This window comes from Doryrhamphus excisus, linkage group LG16 (assembly GCF_037039965.1).
Source record: "Doryrhamphus excisus strain RoL-2023G ecotype Guam linkage group LG16, RoL_Dexc_Guam_v1.1, whole genome shotgun sequence".
Taxonomy (NCBI): Eukaryota; Metazoa; Chordata; class Actinopteri; order Syngnathiformes; family Syngnathidae; genus Doryrhamphus; species Doryrhamphus excisus.
The window spans coordinates 2770428-2789483 of record NC_136372.1 but is presented as its reverse complement, the minus strand read 5'-3'; the positions used below and the strand labels follow the sequence as shown (position 1 = coordinate 2789483).

General features: G+C 41.9%; 1 protein-coding gene across 1 annotated transcript; it reads left to right on the top strand.

The window, feature by feature from the left end:
* Positions 1-4013: 4013 nt before the first annotated feature.
* wnt9b (wingless-type MMTV integration site family, member 9B) lies at positions 4014-12000 on the top strand. The gene is made up of 4 exons (XM_058048686.2): positions 4014-4244; positions 4507-4760; positions 7047-7312; positions 9829-12000. The coding sequence occupies exons 1-4, from the start codon at positions 4159-4161 to the stop codon at positions 10288-10290; spliced, it is 1068 nt and encodes a 355-aa protein (XP_057904669.2). The 5' UTR covers positions 4014-4158; the 3' UTR covers positions 10291-12000.
* Positions 12001-19056: the final 7056 nt, after the last annotated feature.

The window sequence follows — 19056 nt, the reverse complement described above, 5'->3', positions numbered from 1 at the left end:
GTAATAAGTGACTGTGTAGGATGGTATCAGTCATAAATTAGCACCAATAATGCCTAGAGGGGGGCATCTTGGCCGGCGGTCCCGTGGGTGACGAGCAAAATGGCGCAGAGGCAAATGCAAATTTCCCAGTGATAAAATGGGATTAACTTCATAATGAAGCGGCTAACAAGAACAAAATGCTGCTTTTCCGAGTGTAGTTTGCTTACACGCCCGTTGAGGGATTTTTATTGGTCCATTTCATGGGATGTAAAGCACGCTGACACCGAACATACACAGGTGATAACGGCTTTATATACCGCTGTTGGGAGGCTGTATTTCATGCTGGGTAGCAAAAATGAAAAGCCTACACACATATATACAGTATATGATGTGACGCATATTCAAAACTGATCACTATTTGACCAGGAAACACCAGGGAACCTCAAATATAATACAAACAGCACATAAAAACATAACACACTATACCATAAGGCATACAAGTAGCAATAAGAGAATAAAAGCAATTAAAATTAGAGATATTTGATGATTAATCGATTATTCAATTAATCTACAACTATTTGGCATCTGATTAATCTTTTTTTATTTGCATTAATCATCTTTGAGCTTGGGCTGCACGGTGTTTAAGTGGTTAGCACACAGGCCTCGCAGCTAGAAGACCCGAGTTTGATTCCACCTCTCTGTGTGGAGTTTGCATGTTCTCCCCGTGCATGCGTGGGTTAGGGTTAGGGTTAATTAGCGACTCCAAATTGTCCATAGGTATGAATGTGAGTGTGAATGGTTGTTTGTCTATATGTGCCCTGTGATTGGCTGGCCACCAGTCCGGGGTGTACCCCGCCTCTCCCCCCTGAAGACAGCTGGGATAGGCTCCAGCAACCCCCGCGACCCTCGTGAGGAAAAGCGGTAGAAAATGAATTAATCTTTGAGCTTGGGCTGCACGGTGTTTAAGTGGTTACCATACAGGCCTTGCAGCTAGAAGACACGAGTTTGATTCCGCCTCTATGTGTGGAGTTTGCATGTTCTCCCCGTGCATGCGTGGGTTTTTTTTTCCGGGTACTCCGGTTTCCTCCTACATTCCAAAAATATGCTAGGTTAATTAGCAACTCCAAATTATCCATAGGTATGAATGTGAGTGTGAATGGTTGTTTGTCTATATGTGCCCTGTGATTGGCTGGCCACCAGTCCAGGGTGTACCCCGCCTCTCCCCCCGGAAGACAGCTGGGATAGTCTCCAGCACAACTGCGACCCTCTTCGAGCCTTGCTGACATGGATTGTTAGGGCTGACTGTTATGCATTGACCAGCTCCTCTCTCCTCGACTACCGTTGCCCGCCCCAATCAGTGATCAGATTCTCTTCTTGTTCCTCAGCTTTCACCATGTGGTCCCCCAACAAAATCACTCGTTGCTCTCTCTTGTCAACACTTTCCAATGATCTTTAATCTGCCGCCATGCGTACGCATCACCTCTTCATCGCCTCTATTTTATTCCATTGAGGTCCCGCTTGCACTGAAATTCAACTACCAACTCTTTACCCTCCGACAATGTTGTTTAGTGGTGTGTTGGTTCTATTGTGCGTCATCTTCATCCAACGTCAGCATGAAATTGAACTCCTGCTGCAGGTTAATGTATTGTGTTTATTTTTACAGTTTAGCCTCCTAAAGAAAATGAGTCAAAACAGCCTGACTGTCATGATTGAGTGCTAAAAACAGCCTTACATTTGCTGCTCGCAACATCACAATCCTAACTATAATGGCAGTAAACGTTATATTATTTCCTCTCCGCCGCCAGATGATAGAATAGGCCGTGTTATGAAACCAAAAGGGCGGCCGGCCCTAGTCCCTCTGCCAATCACTTGGACGAGGCCTGTGTTTCCATGGCGATGCAAGAGGCTGGAGATGACTTGTCTTTATAAAGCGGTATGACCACTTGTAGACTCACTGGCTCCTTATGGTGTGTGTGTGTGTGTGTGTGTGTATGGGGGAGTAAGGACAAGCACACTGCTGAGCACCTTCTGTGCTTTTCTGCGCGCCAAGAAGTGCAAGTCACCCGTTAAATGTTTACGCCGTGCAGCTCGCTTTACAACGCTACCACTCCACCTTAAATAATTCACTACCGATATCCGTTGATTGATTCTTAAATATTGATCAGGCGGCAAACAATGGTGCAGAGCTTCTATTCTGCAAGAGATGACTGGAAAGATGAATCGATAGATTATAAAACAGTATAAGACAAATATAGGACAATTAATACGTAGTAGATGTAATATAATATATAAGCTTGAATAATAATACATTTAATATAGCATCAGCACACAGAGTGGAATTTACACTTCTGAGCAGTGCAGCGACGATGCTGCTGTCAAAGTCGTCGACAGGAGGATTTAATGTGCCGCTAAATTAATATTTGCTACGTCTCGCACCGAGGCGAGATCCAGACAGAAGTTCTGACCAAAAAGGTCAAGCACGGTAGCCGAGTGTGATGTCGCATATATCATCTGAATTATTTCTGGGCCATCCCGAAGGACAGCGCATATAAAAAGATGGTAATCAGGCCCCTGGTAGCTAGTCATGGTCTGCTATGATGCACCGGTCACATCCGCCATGTTTAAGACCGACCTCTCTACCTGCAGCTGAAAAGCTCACGTAAAAGCTCACGTAAAAGCTCACTCGGCTTCCATCCCCACCTTCCTCTCTCAACGTGCATCCTGTGTTCTCCCTCTCTTTTTTTTTCCCCGTCGCTCTCTATAAATACATAGGGTGCTGTTTCCAAGGTAACAACTCTTTGGAGGATTGGCCACCTGAAATCCAGATGGAGTGAGAGGAGGAGGAGGGTGAGTGGTCTGCAAGAAAATGGCCCCCACGCTGCACCATCTGCTTTAACGTCAGTCTTTGTTCCTGCAACAGGCCCCGCTGATCCATACATGTAGTGTATATGGACGCCTTGGACGTGTGTGTGTGTGGGGGGGGGGACCTTAAATGTTCTTTATTCTGTTACCTGGTTCACAAGTGATGCTGCAGACAGTGACTCGGCTGGTTTTCATGAGCACCTTTCCATGCAGCATCACCATCACTGATAAAACAACACCTGTTTTAACAGTACCAGTGCCACTTACATGACATTTGCAGGTCTTTTCTGCCCTCTAGTGTCAGTCAAGAAGAACTGCAACACATCCTGTCCAGTCGTGGTTATTACAAACATGGCAGGATCCTAAAAAGAAAAGAAACGTAGTTTATTCTCCTGCAAGCCAAAAGGCAGTAAAGGTGCTGGGAGAGCGCCATCTCGTGCTTATAGTTAGCAATGACCATTTGGCCAAATTTCCTTAATGGGCTACCTGAGGACTTTAACAATCAAATAAATTATAAATTATACTTTTTACATAAATATATTAATTAGATACTTAAATAGTATAAATAAACTGTTTCCATGGTTATCTTTGTTTATTTTTGCACTTGGATAGAAACATAGCCGACGGCACCACATATTAGAAGCTGAAGTAACAGCGCCTCCTCTGGTTTAGATTGTGTACTGCACCCAACTTTGCATCAAATCAATTATTTCCACTTCTATTTATTAATATCTCTATGAAAACATGTAACTTTTTCATCCATACAATCACTTTTGAGTAACTGTATTTTCTCGTTTAGTTGGTATTGTATATATTGAAATTAAATGCGTATAAGTATACGCAAATACATAAATTAGAATATGATTGTACGTATCAGCCTAGTTGTTATTGACGCTGTTGGCCACCAGAGGGCAGCAAAGCTCCAACAGCTCCTTTTTAGCTTGGAGTTACTTTCAGTTGGAGACATCTTCCAGTACAGAAATGCAGTTTTTTGGTGTAAAAGTTGATGTTTTGGAGTATAAATGTTGCAGGTTGGGAGGCACGGGATCTCACCGTGAAAGATGCATCCACCTGGGTGGTACTCCCGTGGGAGGGGGAAAGACTAAAAGTAATAAAAGTGCAGAGATTCCAAAGGAGGATGATGCGTCAGCCTATAACTCCCTCACTCCCTCCCTCCCTCCCTCCTTCCCTCCCTAACGCATTGCCTTCCAAAGGACCTCAGTCGCCCTTCACCTTAAAGAGGTGCGCCGACCAACGCGGCTCGGACTTTCCTTCGGCAGGAATCAGCGCAATGACGAGCAGAACCGAGCCGGCACCATGCGCTCCAGGCTCCCTCGGACCGCCTGCCTACTGCGGCTCGTTGCGCTCGGCATCCTACTTTCACACGCCGCAGCTTATTTTGGGTGAGAAAGTTGTTTTTTTTCTGCAAAATGCATGTTTTAGTACGGCTTTAGTACCGTTAGGCAAACTATTTTGTATTGAAGTGTTGAATTTAATACAAATTAATTGCAGTAGTTGTATTTTAAAATGGATCATATTTTTTTCTGCATTAAAAATAACATTAGAAACTATTTGGCTGTTTTTCAATTACAATTACATAATATTTAACCATACTCACCTGCATTATTATTTTTTTTTTTTTTAACTTTCTGCGTCCCATCCAAGGCTGACAGGACGCGAGCCCTTAGTGTTTCTGCCGGGTCCATTCTCCAGCGAGGCTTCCACGGGCAAAGCCCACCTGAAGCAGTGCGAGCAGATGGTCCTGTCCCGGCGCCAGAAGAGGCTGTGCCGCCGGGAGCCCGGCCTGGCCGAGACGCTGCGGGAGTCGGTGCGCCTGAGCCTGCTGGAATGCCGCTACCAGTTCCGGAACGAGCGCTGGAACTGCAGTCTGGACGGCCGGGGGAGCCTGCTGAAGAGAGGTACAGTGAGTGGAGGGCGGGGGGGGGGGGGGTCGAACCTGAGACTGGACTCCATCGCTATGATAAAAAACACCTGAAGAGGACAGACACACCACGCTTACCATCATGCAGAAATACATAAATTAAAAGTTAAATTGAGGAAAACAATATTTTTTAAGTATGAATAGTCAATGGTTACAGTTTCAGGTCACAATATTAGGCACAACTATTGCAGGGGTCTCCGACTCTTACATTATTTGAACTACAATGCACATTTTTGTGGTCATGTGTCATTAAAAAAAGATGCATAATGTCGATAAAAACAATTTATATGCCTTCATAGATATAATAATGCTCAAAGAAAGAATTAATTAAATATTATATTGACAAATAAAGAAACCAGACTGCAATAAACTGCTGTTTAAATTTGTATATTTATTAATCTTACGTCATTAACACACTAAACATTTGCAAGCTTTCTTCGTATTCCAGCATGGTACGAGCCATCAATCATGATCCAGAGCTAAAGTGCAGCTGCCGAGCACGGCGAAGCAAAACAGCACTCATGCGTACGGCTATCAACATGCGGCCCAAAAAGACGGAACGGGTCAGCATGGAAGTAATGAGGGAGTGAGGCTGCCAAGACACGGTGGCGAGCGGAGACTTCTTAAGGCCCTGCAGTGGTTTATTTTTATCTGCAAAAAAAAAGGAAAGCGCCCAATTCCCCCAGAGGAAAAGGGTGGCGCGATTGCCCGCTTTTCATGTGGGAAAAGAGGGAAAAAAAATCCTTCCTAGTCAAAATAATAATTAATTGGATCAAAATATACACCCCAAATAACAGCGTGTGACCTGGGAGGAGGGTCAGAAAGGGGAATCGTGACACAACAACACTCGCGGAAAAAGGAAAACAAGCCAACATGGTTCGCGTTTTGTAAACATCTGTGCTTACACGCTTGTTCAAGGGCGGTTGGATGCTGGGGAATGTTAACCTACGCTACCTGCTAACCTTCTTGACAACAAATGAAATAGAATGTTAGCTAGTTGGCTATGCATAGCAACAATAAAATCACACTCAGGTCAAGTGTTTTCCGAGCGACTTCTCACTGGTCGATTTTGAAATTTGGGCAAAGTAAGGACAGGGAGACTTTGCAGAATCATTGTATATCGCTACTATGCATTAAGTCCAACAAAAAGTAGCATAGCACTAACAGCTGGGGCACTGCCCCTGGTGTAAATTCACCACTCATCATTGATATTAGGCAGAATTCAGAATTTCATAAATATATAAAAACGCTCAACATATCAAAGAAAAGCAAAAATGATCAAGATTAATCAACAACAGTCTTCTGCTGGGGCAGCAACATACTTGCCCCAAGCGTAAACTCACAACGAAACAAATCATGTGATCAAGGGTCTCGTTTGTTCCAGACTTCAAAGAGATGCTAACTTTTTTGCGGAGTGCCTTGTTTCGAAGAGTAATTCCTTGGCTAGCCCGTAGCCATACCTTGTTGCTAGGCAGAATTCGGAATTTCATAAATATATAAAAACTCTCATCAAAGAAAAGCAAAAAGGACGAAACAAATCATGTGACCAAGGGTCTCATTTGTTCCAGACTTCAAAGAGATGCTAAACATTTTTAACAAAGAATAATTCCTTGGCTAGCCCGTAGCCATACTTTGTTGCTAGGCAGAATTCGGAATTTCATAAATATATAAAAACTCTCAAAGTATCAAAGAAAAGCAAAAATGAGCAAGATTAATCAACAACACGGCTGCCTTCTGCTGGGGCACCAACATACTTGCCCCAAGCGTAAACTCACAACAAAACAAATCATGTGACCAAGAGTCTCGTTTGTTCCAGACTTCAAAGAGATGCTAAAATTTTTTAACGAAGAGTAATTCCCTGGCTAGCCTGTAGCCATACCTTGTTGCTTGGCAGAATTCGGAATTTCGTAAATATATAAAAACTCTCAACGTATCAAAGAAAAGCAAAAAGGATCAAGAGCGATCAAAAACTGGGGCAGAATCATACTTGCCCCAAGCGTAAACTCACAACGAAACAAATCATGTGACCAAGGGTCTTGTTTGTTCCAGACTTCAAAGAGATGCTAACATTTTTTTTAACGAAGAGTAATTCCGTAATTCCCGCCCCCCCCCGATGATTGCAAACTGTCGCGATCCATGACATGTCGCATTTTTGCAGGGTCCCTTGTTGCTAGGCAGAATTCCAGGGGCACTGTACGACTTGCCCCTTGTGCTAAATGACCACCAGACCCGATCTCCGTTGTTCATCCCATGTTTGTTCCAGCCTTCAAGGAGACCGCCTTCCTCCTGGCGGTGTCGTCAGCGGCGCTGACCCACGCGCTGGCCAAGGCGTGCAGCTCGGGCCGCATGGAGCGCTGCACCTGCGACGATTCCCCCGGCATCCAGCACCGGGAGGCGTGGCAGTGGGGGGTGTGCGGCGACAACCTCAAGTACAGCACCAAGTTCCTCAAGAGGTTCCTGAGCCAGAAGAGGATCAGCAAGGACCTTAGGGCTCAGGTGGACGGCCACAACATCAACGTGGGGATTCGTGTGAGTTTGAATCTGACACTTTGGTTTTTTTTTTGTTTTTTTTTTTTTCCACAATGCTAGCCAAGGTAGCAAAGATGGCCGACGCTGGAGCCAGGTGTGCTCAGGCATGATAAAGCTTGCTGTGCGGGCCGACTGCAAATTAAAGGTCTCATCTCGTCGAGCGAGAGCGATTATAACCGTGGCCTCTTTTTAATATACGAGCGAGCATTTTTTTCCACTTACTAAATCACTGCGCTCGCCATAAATCCGCCTAATGTTCCTAACCACCACTGTGGCGCTCCCCCCTCAGGGGGTCTTTCACCCCCGGAGAGAAAAAAAAAAAAAACAGGAAGAAGCAGCGAGGGCAGCTATCTTATCTTTCCACAGTGAAATGTTTTCCTCACTTTACGCCAAGAAGAGAGCAGGAGCGACAACAACAACAACACGCCCCCCCCCCAAAACCACCCACCCATCTCTCAGTAATAGTACTCTGAACCCCCCCTGAGGGGTTCATACCTGCAAAGGGAGGAACTTTTCAACCCTCAAGTCCCCTCAGGGCACGGACTAAACCCCCCCCCCAATGCTATCTGACCTGTCTCTGGCCCTCGCCGGGACTGACTGATGGTGCGTTCATGTCCTCGTTGTTGATCAGCTACCTTAAACCCAAATCAGGCATGATACTGCGGCTTTAAGTTGCGCATTGCAGGTGGGAAAAGGGGCGGAGAAAAACTAAGCTTTTAAGCAAAAACTACGACTTTTGACAACATGAAACCGAGACTCACTCATACTTTTAGCTAATCACGTCCATAATTTACTACTAAAAAGTCAAAGAACGCGTTTCTCGATGTTTTTTACGTCAGACTATTTCACACACTGGTTATTGGTTTGAATGGAAAAATATTAAAATGGCAACAAAATACAGTCATTCCTCGCTGTATGTTGTGGTTCCAACATTGCCTCGCTCTATCCCCGGCTTTTCAAACATGAATTAATTACACAAGCACCAGGCTATATCATATAATAATAACATATAATAATAACAAAGCCCACAACAAGCTAAAACTCAACTTCCAACATCACTTCCTGTCCATCACCATTCTGCTCCCCTTAAATGGCTTATTGTCTCTCATGATATCTACTATATTGGGTAATACGAATGTAAAGGTGACTATAGGGGTGTTATATCATGTCTAGAGAGCTCTAATGTAAAAAAAGAAACATATTTAGAAGATGATAAACAGGTTTTCCGTGCCCTAACTATGAAAATAATCAAAAATTCGCTTATTACAGTCGGGTCTGGAACCAATTTATTGTGATTAAAGGCCCCCCAAAAAGGACACATCGCAAATGGCGATGAAAATATCAAGTCAACAAAAAAAATACAGTTGCGATTTGATGGTTCAGATGTGAGACAGGCTAACATTCCAAACAGGTACTAGACTATTTATTATCAAATTGTATCTACTACTACTACTACTACTACTACTACCACTGCCACTGGATTGCAGGCGGGAAAGGGGCGGAGAGATTCCAGCGTCATGTCCCCCATGCCTCGGGCATCTGAAGGCAGACAGTACTAGTTGAAACAGAACCCGAGCTGTCCGAGTGAGAGATGTGAGGAAAATGAAATACGACAGTTGCCCTCGATCCATTATGTTCAAGTTTCAAATGTGCAGACGCAGAAAGAGATGCTAACATTTTTGCGGGAGCGCCTTGTTTCGAAGAGTAATTCCTTGGCTAGCCCGTAGCCATACCTTGTTGCTAGGCAGAATTCGGAATTTCGTAAATATATAAAAACTCTCAACGTATCAAAGAAAAGCAAAAATGATCATGATTGATCAACAACACGGCTGCCTTCTGTTGGGGCACCAACATACTTGCCCCAAGCGTAAACTCACAACGAAACAAATCATGTGACCAAGGGTCTCGTTTGTTCCAGACTTCAAAGAGATGCTAACATTTTTTAACGAAGAGTAATTCCTTGGCTAACCCGTAGCCATACCTTGTTGCTAGGCAGAATTCGGAATTTCGTAAATATATAAAAACTCTCAACGTATCAAAGAAAAGCAAAAATGATCATGATTGATCAACAACACGGCTGCCTTCTGTTGGGGCACCAACATACTTGCCCCAAGCGTAAACTCTCAACGAAACAAATCATGTGACCAGGGGTTTCGTTTGTTCCAGACTTCAAAGAGATGCTAACATTTTTTTAACGAAGAGTAATTCCGTAATCCCCCCCCCTCGATGATTGCAAACTGTCGCGATCCATGACATGTCGCATTTTTGCAGGGTACCTTGTTGCTAGGCAGAATTCCAGGGGCACTGTACGACTTGCCCCTTGTGCTAAATGACCACCAGACCGGCAGTTTTGCAGGTTTCAAGTTTCAAGTGTGCAGACGCAGAAAGATTCGAAAAAGGCGAAGGCGTCCGCCTTCCGACTCCCAGCCGGCCTCCGTGCACGAGATGGACCTCCCAGATAAGAGGCGAGGTCATGAATCAAAACCAAAGAACTGACATCTCGTTTTCTTTTCAAGGCGGTGAAGAGCGGCCTCAAGACCACCTGCAAGTGTCACGGGGTTTCCGGATCCTGCGCGGTACGGACTTGTTGGAAGCAGCTGTCTCCCTTCCACGACACGGGCCGCCTGCTCAAGTACCGCTACGACATGGCCATGCGAGTCCTCAGCGTCACCAACGCCGCTACCGGCGAGAGCGAGCTAGCCGGGCCGCGCCGCCACAGCCAGAGCCTCCGCACCACCGACCTGGTCTATTTGGAGGACTCGCCTAGCTTCTGCCGACCGTCGCGCTACTCGCCGGGAACCGGCGGACGTTCGTGCGCCAAAGACACCAGCTGTCAGAGTCTGTGCTGCGGGCGGGGCTACAACACGGCCATGCGCCTCACTAGCCTGTCCTGCCACTGCCAGGTGCGCTGGTGCTGCCACGTGGAGTGCCAGACGTGCGTCCGGGAAGAGGAGGTCTACACTTGCAAGAACACGTAAGCCTCAAACGTGGCGGAGCATCGAGAGCCGCTGGGATCGTGGCGGGAACTGATCACCACGCTCGCATGTGGCCTGACTGTGACGGCGCACAGACCGCAAACGACTACCTAGGAGGCGCACATCATAACATCCCCAAGCTCCATGCTTCTCTATTGCTAGCTACTGTTATGCTAGTGACTTAGCGACATGCTAATGACCATCGGGTGTCAATTTTGAACAAGATGTGTCCTAAACACGTATTGCAGTTCACCAGTTCACCAGCGTAAGGCGCCAGTGAGACAATATGTCCTCAAGATGGAGGACAACCAACCTTTGGGGGTCGTTTTTTTTTGTATCGCAACTTAAATACTTATTGAAAAAGAGAGAGAGACTTTATTTTTGTTAAAATTTAGTGAGACTACTACGTCATTTTTTTCATTGCTTTAGTTTTTGGCCGCTTATTGATTTGTCGCACATTTTATTTTATACATTTGTTGCACAGATTGTTCACATGCCTCAGTTCTAGCGTTCAACGACAAAATATAATGTTTAAGTCGCTCAAACAATTACGGCCCATAAAGTATAAACTTTTATCGATAGGAATTATTTGGTTTTCTAGATGTTTCGTCTAAAAAAAAAAAAAAAAAACAGAAAATAACGATGTATGGTCAATGTTTTAAGAATTTGCGTATATGTAATGCACCACTTAACCACTAGGGGTAGCAAAAGTCCTCCAACCGATTTGAGCCTCTCAATATGCTAAAAAAATTGTTGCAACTTCATATTTTAATTGCAAATATCCAATTGGTCACCATCATTTTTCATGTTTAACCAACTAAATACCGACACAAAAACTACGACTTTTGACAACATGAAACAAGACTCACTCATACTTTTAGCTAATCACGTCCATAATTTACTACTAAAAAGTCAAAGAACGCGTTTCTCGATGTTTTTTACGTCAGACTATTTCACGCACTGGTTATTGGTTTGAATGGAAAATATCAAAATGGCAACAAAATACAGTCATTCCTCGCTGTATGTTGCGGTTCCAACATTGCCTCACTCTATTCCAGTTTTTCAAAGATGAATTAATTAGACAACCACCTGGCTATATCATATAATAACAACATATAATAATAACAAAGCCCACAACAAGCTAAAAGTCAACTTCCAACATCACTTCCTGTCCATCACCATTCTGCTCCCCTTAAATGGCTTATTGTCTCTCATGATATCTACTATATTGGGTAATACGAATGTAAAGGTGACTATAGGGGTGTTATATCATGTCTAGAGGGCTCTAATGTAAAAAAAAAACATATTTAGAAGATGATAAACAGGTTTTCCGTGCCCTAACTATAAAAATAGTAGAAAATTCACTTATTACAGTCGGGTCTGGAACCAATTTATCGTGATTAAAGGCCCCCCAAAGAGGACACATTGCAAACCACACAAACCAATCACATACGGCGATGAAAATATCAAGTAAACAAAAAAATACAGGAGTTGCGACAGTTGTGATTTGATAGTTCAGATGTGAGACAGGCTAACATTCCAAACAGGTACTAGAATATTTATTATCAAATTGTATCTACTACTACTACTACTACCACTGCTGCTTTTGTACTTCATTGCGCTCCGAACGACACTACCTGTCTGTCTCTTTTGTCTGCTGTACTTCTTTTATTTGATTTTTTTTTTTTTTTTTTAAAGCACTTATGCTAGCTATACATGGGAAAACAGAAACCTAAAAAAACACGAGAGAACGACTGGAACCCTGGAGGATAATGTAGCTGCGTGCAAGTACAGGATGATTATGGCTTTTCAGTTGCTCTTATGGAAATGTTTATGGAAATGTGCGCCGAGTCAACAAAGGGAACTAAAATGGGGTTAACATGAGGGGACAACAGGATCACGTGGCGTGCTTTTAAAAAGTGTAATTGAAGCCACAAGTGGCTCCGTAATTGCCCCCCCCCACACACACACACACACAATTGTAAAATCAAAGCAAATCGTCCCTTGTGCAGGTCAAAATGAGGCCCAAATGTAAAGAAATTCACATCAGGGCTCCATTAATGACATGAAACATATTTTCTACCTCACCTGTCCTCTTTTTTTTTGCCAATTTCACTCGTTATGTACATAAATAAATGTTTGTACAAAATCTTTTGAATCTGGTAATATATCCCAATATGTCAAAAGTTGTTTTTTTTTAATGTACACCCTTATTTAAAACAAATAAGATGAATAAATGTGTCAGAGAAGACTATGTGTTGTTAAGGAATACACACACACACACACGGTGGTCTCCAGGCATCACTTCGCGGCCATTTTGGCAGGCGACAATACCCCCCCCCCCCCCTCCACTCCCTACAGGTGTTATGCCTCTGGCCTCTGCCAAAACGGAATCAATCATAACGAGAGGGCGATAACGAGAGCGAGGAATGTCGTGTACGAACGTAAACAAGGGGGCGGTCCGACCCCCCGCCATTTATAGTTATTTATGAGGAACCTACAGCACACGCTTGTTATTTTTATGTGCGTCTGCTTTTGATGTCGCGCTCTAATTACGCCAATTACACGCTATTAATCCTCATTAGGACAGACAGTCAGTGTAGCGACCAGTAGGAATGTCGTGTCTTTTTAACTCAAGTAACACGAAACAAGGCAGGCAAATAACCCACTGATTAATCTGTGGATTAATCCGATTTTTTTTTAGTCCACCTAACTCGTTACATAAGTATAGTTCCGCACTCGCGGGATGTAGTTAAAAGAAGGATGGCACTTTTTTTTTTGTTTTGGTTCCACTTAATCGGTTACCAAATATGGTTCCACGCCTGCTAAAGCTAATTAAATTAAAATAACGACATCGAGACATTATAAAACCCACCTAATTCCTTACCAAATGTAGTTCCGTGCCCGCTAGATCGAGTTCTAAGGCGGAACACCCCAATTGGCTTGTTACCAAATATGGTTCCACGTTAAAAACACTAACACTAGTAAGAGTAAATAAGACTAATTTCAAGTTAAAAATTTGGTTCCATGCGTGCTAAAGTGCTACCATAGAAACAACAATACTCAAGTTATCATACCCACTTTACCCGTTACCAAATATTGTCCCAAGCCCATTAAAAACCTGCTTTACAACAGATATATATCATTATAAATGAAATGTAATATTAATACACACAAAAATAAAACTAGCAATATTCCAAAAAAATGTGTAAAATGTATGTAATGTCCTCAGATAATTGTATTTCCGTGCGTTACATAAAAGTGCAATATTTGTACTGTATTGTGAGGGCAAATGCTTTAATAAATTCCTAAAAATGCATTATTTACGCTAGCGTCATAGCTCGGCTTTATTTTCTCCAGCTCTCCGGAGAGTTCATTTCCTTGTTCCTCAAAGCTGAAAAGTCCTACGCCACACCAATGCACCAGAGGTCACACAAGTTCACAGACCAGACGACTGACGGCATGACTCGATGATTATATCATATAGATCAATATTTAACTTGATACAATGTGACCGCTGGATAAAGAAGGAGACCGGCGGGTATATTTGTCATGTTGTCGTACATCAAGACAAAGATGCAGGGATGGCGAGACCCCCGGGAGGCCCCCCCCCCCCGCCTCTACTGCTTGTTGTTGTTTTATAATGAACTCCTAAAGCCTTCATTTCCCTTCACTGCCCTGAGTTTGGAGGGCGCAGCCATGGGGGCAAAAGAGTACATTCGCCAGATTCGCACGCACAAGCAAGCCCCCCAGGGTGGCGGCTTCCAAGTATGCTGGGGTGCGATACCTGTATGCACGTGCGTGTGTTTGAAGGCTGCAGAGAAAGGTTTTTGCATAGGCGTGCAAGGTGTGCACACCTGTGGTCACCTCAGTGAGAGAGGGTGCGTTTGGGTTTTGGGTTGCCCTGTGCGGGTGGGCCTGCGGCTAGGCTACACTTGCCTAGGCTAGGCTAATCTCAGCTACACTTGCCTAGGCTAGGCCCAAAATTGTTGTCTGCCACTTTGACTCCCAAAATGAAAAATAAAAATAAAGTTTGTGAACAATTACTTTGAAAAATGTGTTCCATGATCAAAATGGCGCCATCATGAAAGAATAGATCTTTGAATAGATCCTAAGAACTAAATACTTGAAATTACCGCATTTTTAAACAGTCATACAACTATAAAATAATATCTATAAAATATATTGTAATATATAAAATTTATATATATATATAATTTTAAAATAAATATTTTTATTACATTTTTTAATTTAAAAAAAATATTTATTAATTAAAATTTAATGAAATTTTAACACCCAAGTCTTCCAGCAGTGATTAAGTAAGCAAGGAAACCATATTTTGTCATGTACTGTAAAAGGATGGGCAAAATGCTACAAAAAATTCAAGAAAATGAAGCTAATCAAATTGCTAAAAAAAAAAAACATTCTAAAATAAACATGAAAAAAAGTTAAACACTGTCCATAATAAAAACTTAACGTTAATGACAAATAATTAGAAGCATTATTATTTTATTTGTTCAGCAAATAAAGCATCTTTAACCATGTGATGCTCGCTGTACTGAAGTCTGGAGGAAGTTTTGTGCGGTTTGTAGTTTTCCTGCGCAACTCAAATTCCAAACTGTACAACGTCGGGAGGGGGGGGGGGCTACTCTTAAGAAAAGCGTCCTATCCACTATCGCTCTTTTATACATTACTTATTTGATTTCATTTTGTTGTATCAGGCTCAGTGAGGCGTGTCGTGGTTTGTTTTTTCGATGCTTTCCTCAAGGACACAAAGCGTCGGTTCCTCATCTGTAATCGGAACCCGGGAGCCCCGGGTCAAAAACGCCTAAACCCGACCGAGACTTCCGCCTCTTGAGGAGCTTGATAGCATCAGCGGCGGCACTAATCTGCCTATACGTTGGCGGCGGGAGAATGAAGGCAGACAGAAGGAATAAATGAAGGATTCGGCGTGGAAGGATTGTGACAATTACAGTACACACACACACACACACACACACACACACACAAACAATACAGCATTGGCCAGGAATCTGGGAATGAGTAATGCAATTGCTCAACACACAACAAGAACATGCACCGCCTCGGGCTGTGACAAGGTTGAGTGCATACCTCTATGGGGGGGGGGCGGTCATGGGGGTGGTGTAGGTGTGTGTGTGTGTGTGTGTGGGGTGAGGGGTTGGACCGTCGAGGTCGTGCACTGATGAAAATGACATGATGAAGATGATGATTGGTGGTGGGAGGGAATCAAACTTCCCAAAGAATACGATCACACGGTGGCAGAATTCCACACCTGACATTAAATAATTGACTTTCATGACAACACACGCTCACAAAGGCTTGCCGCGCATTAAGGGTCGCGGGTTCGAGACCCAAATTATGGAGGATGGGAGTGTATGATGAGTGGATTCCGCCTTTGGGAATGAATAAAGTTAAATTAGCGTTGTTATTAATAACTGTCTTTGTTTGTTTATGTCGACGCCCCTCGGGCTGGCTGGCTCACAGCGACATAAGCGGTTGTCGACATAACCGATATCAAAACCCAAACTCGTCATTGTCAACAGTCATCCCTCGTTTTGTGTAGTAACAGCATTGAAAACCTGTCCAAGACTTTCGATAATACAAGTTTTAACATTATTAGAGCCCTGTAGACATGACATAGCACCCACATAGTCACCTTTACATGTGTATACGTATATAGCCACTTTTATGCACATGTAATTTTTTGTTTATGTCACATTCTAGCACAGCTAGCATGTCTTTAACAGAGCTGCTGCTGTAATTTGTTGTATGTATTTTATTTTGAAGCTTACTTTACACTGAACTGGATGTTTGTTTGTTTTTTTTGCATGTTTCCTTCCACATTCCAACAACATGCTAGGTTAATTGGCGACTCCAAATTAGGTATGAATGTGAGTGTGAATGGTTGTTTGTCTATATGCGCCCTGTGATTGGCCGGCCACCAGTCCAGGGTGTACCCCTGCGCCTCTAAGCTAAAACTCAGCTAAAGCTCGTTAGCGGATTCCATGCACAGTGTTAGCTTGACACCACAACACAGACGCCCTGCTACTGCGTATCACACAAACCTAAACACAGCTCATACGCGCAGGGAACTCCGGGGAGAAGCCGTTCCCATGCTGCACACCTGCAACGGAGAAGGTTCCTATCAATAGACATGATAACGCCTTGTAGACTTTCACAACTCCCCCAACTCGCTCCTTGCGCTCAAACGTATCCTCACGCACACACTCTCGCACACACTCTCACACACACCTCCATTACAACCAATACCAATGGCGTCAACATTGTCCAAAAAGTGGAAAACATAAGCGATAACACAAGAAGAAGACCTTGTGTCTGGAATGTCAGCGTCTGTGATTGTAATGGAAGCAGGACTCGCATCAATAACCCACTTTTAGGTCCACCAGCAAACATCTCATGACATTCAGTATCAAAACAATTTGAATTATACTCACTTTTGATTGCAAAATGAATGAAATGCTGATAACCACGCTATCTAATATCATTTATCTTGGATTTCATTGAGTATTATTTAAGTCACTACTTTGTCTGTATCCTGCAAGTATTTATACATGGTACAAAATGTGTCACTATGTGTCACTAGTCCTTGTATTTATTTATTTAGTCATTTAATTTGTAATTTGTATTATTTTTATTCCTAATTTATTAATATAATTTTGATGAATTTCCTCTATTTTTGTATATTTAGTCATTTATTTTTAACGTCTTCATTTAATTTATTATTTGTATTATTTTATTCCTAATTTATTAATATAATTTTTATAAATGTCCTCTATTTTTTTATTTAGTAAATGATTATTAACATCTTCATTTAGTTTATTATTTGTATTATTTTATTCCTAATTTATTAATATAATTTTTATAAATTTCCTCTATTTTTATTTAGTAATTTATCATTAACATCATTTAGTTTATTATTTGTATTATTTTATTCCTAATTTATTAATATAATTTTTATACATTTGTTCTATTTTTTTAGTAATTTATCTTTAACATCTTCATTCAGTTTATTATTTGTATTATTTTTATTCCTAATTAATTAATATAATTTTGATAATTTTCCTCTATTTTTTTATTTAGTCATTTATCTTTAACATCTTCATTTAGTTTATTATTTTTATTCCTAATTTATTAATATAATTCTGATAAATTTCCTCTATTTTTGTATATTTAGTCATTTATATTTAACATCTACCTTTAGTTTATTATTTATATTATTTTTATTCCCAGTTTATTAATATAATTTTGATAAATTTCCTCTATTTTTGTATATTTAGTCAGTTATATTCAACATCTTCATTTAGTTTATTATTTGTATTATTTTTATTCCCAATTTATTAATATAATTTTGATAAATTTCCTCTATTTTTGTATATTTAGTCAGTTATATTCAACATCTTCATTTAGTTTATTGTTTGTATTATTTTTATTCCCAATTTATTAATATAATTTTGATAAATTTCCTCTATTTTTATTTATTTCTTCCTTTTCTTTCTAGGAGCCGACGACGTCAAGCAAGCATCTCTCATCCTGCAAGGCCTCAGTGTCACAGGTGGTGTAGCCACAGGGCTGTGTGGTGTGTGCGTGTGATTGACAGCTCTATGTGAAGAAGTAGCATGTCTGTCGGAAGGAGGAGAAAGCCGATCAGCTCAATCAGAAAAATGACTCACTGCGAGGCAACTTTAACAAACAGCGGCCCTTGTTTTTTCCCAGCAGGAACCAAGGAGCAGGCAAGGCGAGGCGAGGCAAGGCAGGCGAGTTCCTGACGAGTCCCTCCCGTGGGCGCTGACAGGCTCTATTTTTGCTTTCATTCAGCGTCTCGTCAGGGCTTCAAAGTGAGGGGAGGACGGTCTCCCTCGGGGGGGAAATGAGAAGAAGATCAGTGCGCTCTTCCAAAAAAAATGAATGGTATCCAAAAAATTGTGCAGCCAAAGGGCAATTTTTTTGGGACTCACCTTAAGTCTGTCTTGGGCCAGTAATTGTTGACTTATGATCTATTAGAAGGCCTGAAAACAAAGAGCGAAGATTGGTTGACGTATCGTTTTCCATCTTCCATCCCACACTCATTGAACCCAAAATATTAAACATTATTTTTTTGTCATATTTTTAACTGTAGTATTTTTTTAATCCATATTAAATCACCAATATATATTTTTAAAAATGATTAATAATTTTCCTGTAACAACATATTTCTTATTGTGGCTGTAGTTTTCTATTTCTGATATTTCAAACAATAACAAATTTATGTCAATTTATTATATATTAAGAAATTAAATAAAAATATAAGATATCATCTTTGTGATATATAAAATAATAATAAAATACAGAAAATATTATATGATATATCTATTGATTTTTTTTGTTTGTTGCCACTTGCACCTTGCTTTAATTCCATCCACATCAGCTCTCCAGTCCCAAGTAGAGCCACTTGAACAGTGTCATAAGGTGTACCTAATGTTATGGCCAGTACATGATCGGGTACAGGTCAGCGGGTGGCGTGATGCATTCGTTGTACACACCTGCAGTCTGGACAGTGACTTGTGCCGGTGGTGCTCAGGTGTGGAGGAAGAGCAGTAAGCTCATATCATCCTTTCCTCAGGGCTGAAAGATAAAGGACAGACAGACGGAAAGAAAAAGAAAAAGAAAAAGGAAAGAAAGAACCCTCCGACCTTGAGACAAGGTGGGCGGGAGGCGAGGGGGAGTGGTGGCGTTGGACCTCTACAAGTT

Coding starts and splice junctions, on each gene's coding strand:
- wnt9b (XM_058048686.2), top strand. CDS start 4,159: ATGCGCTCCAGGCTCCCTCGGACCGCCTGCCTACTGCGGCTCGTTGCG. Junction 4,245..4,506: donor CACGCCGCAGCTTATTTTGG/GTGAGAAAGTTG, acceptor GTCCCATCCAAG/GCTGACAGGACGCGAGCCCT. Junction 7,313..9,828: donor ACATCAACGTGGGGATTCGT/GTGAGTTTGAAT, acceptor TTTCTTTTCAAG/GCGGTGAAGAGCGGCCTCAA.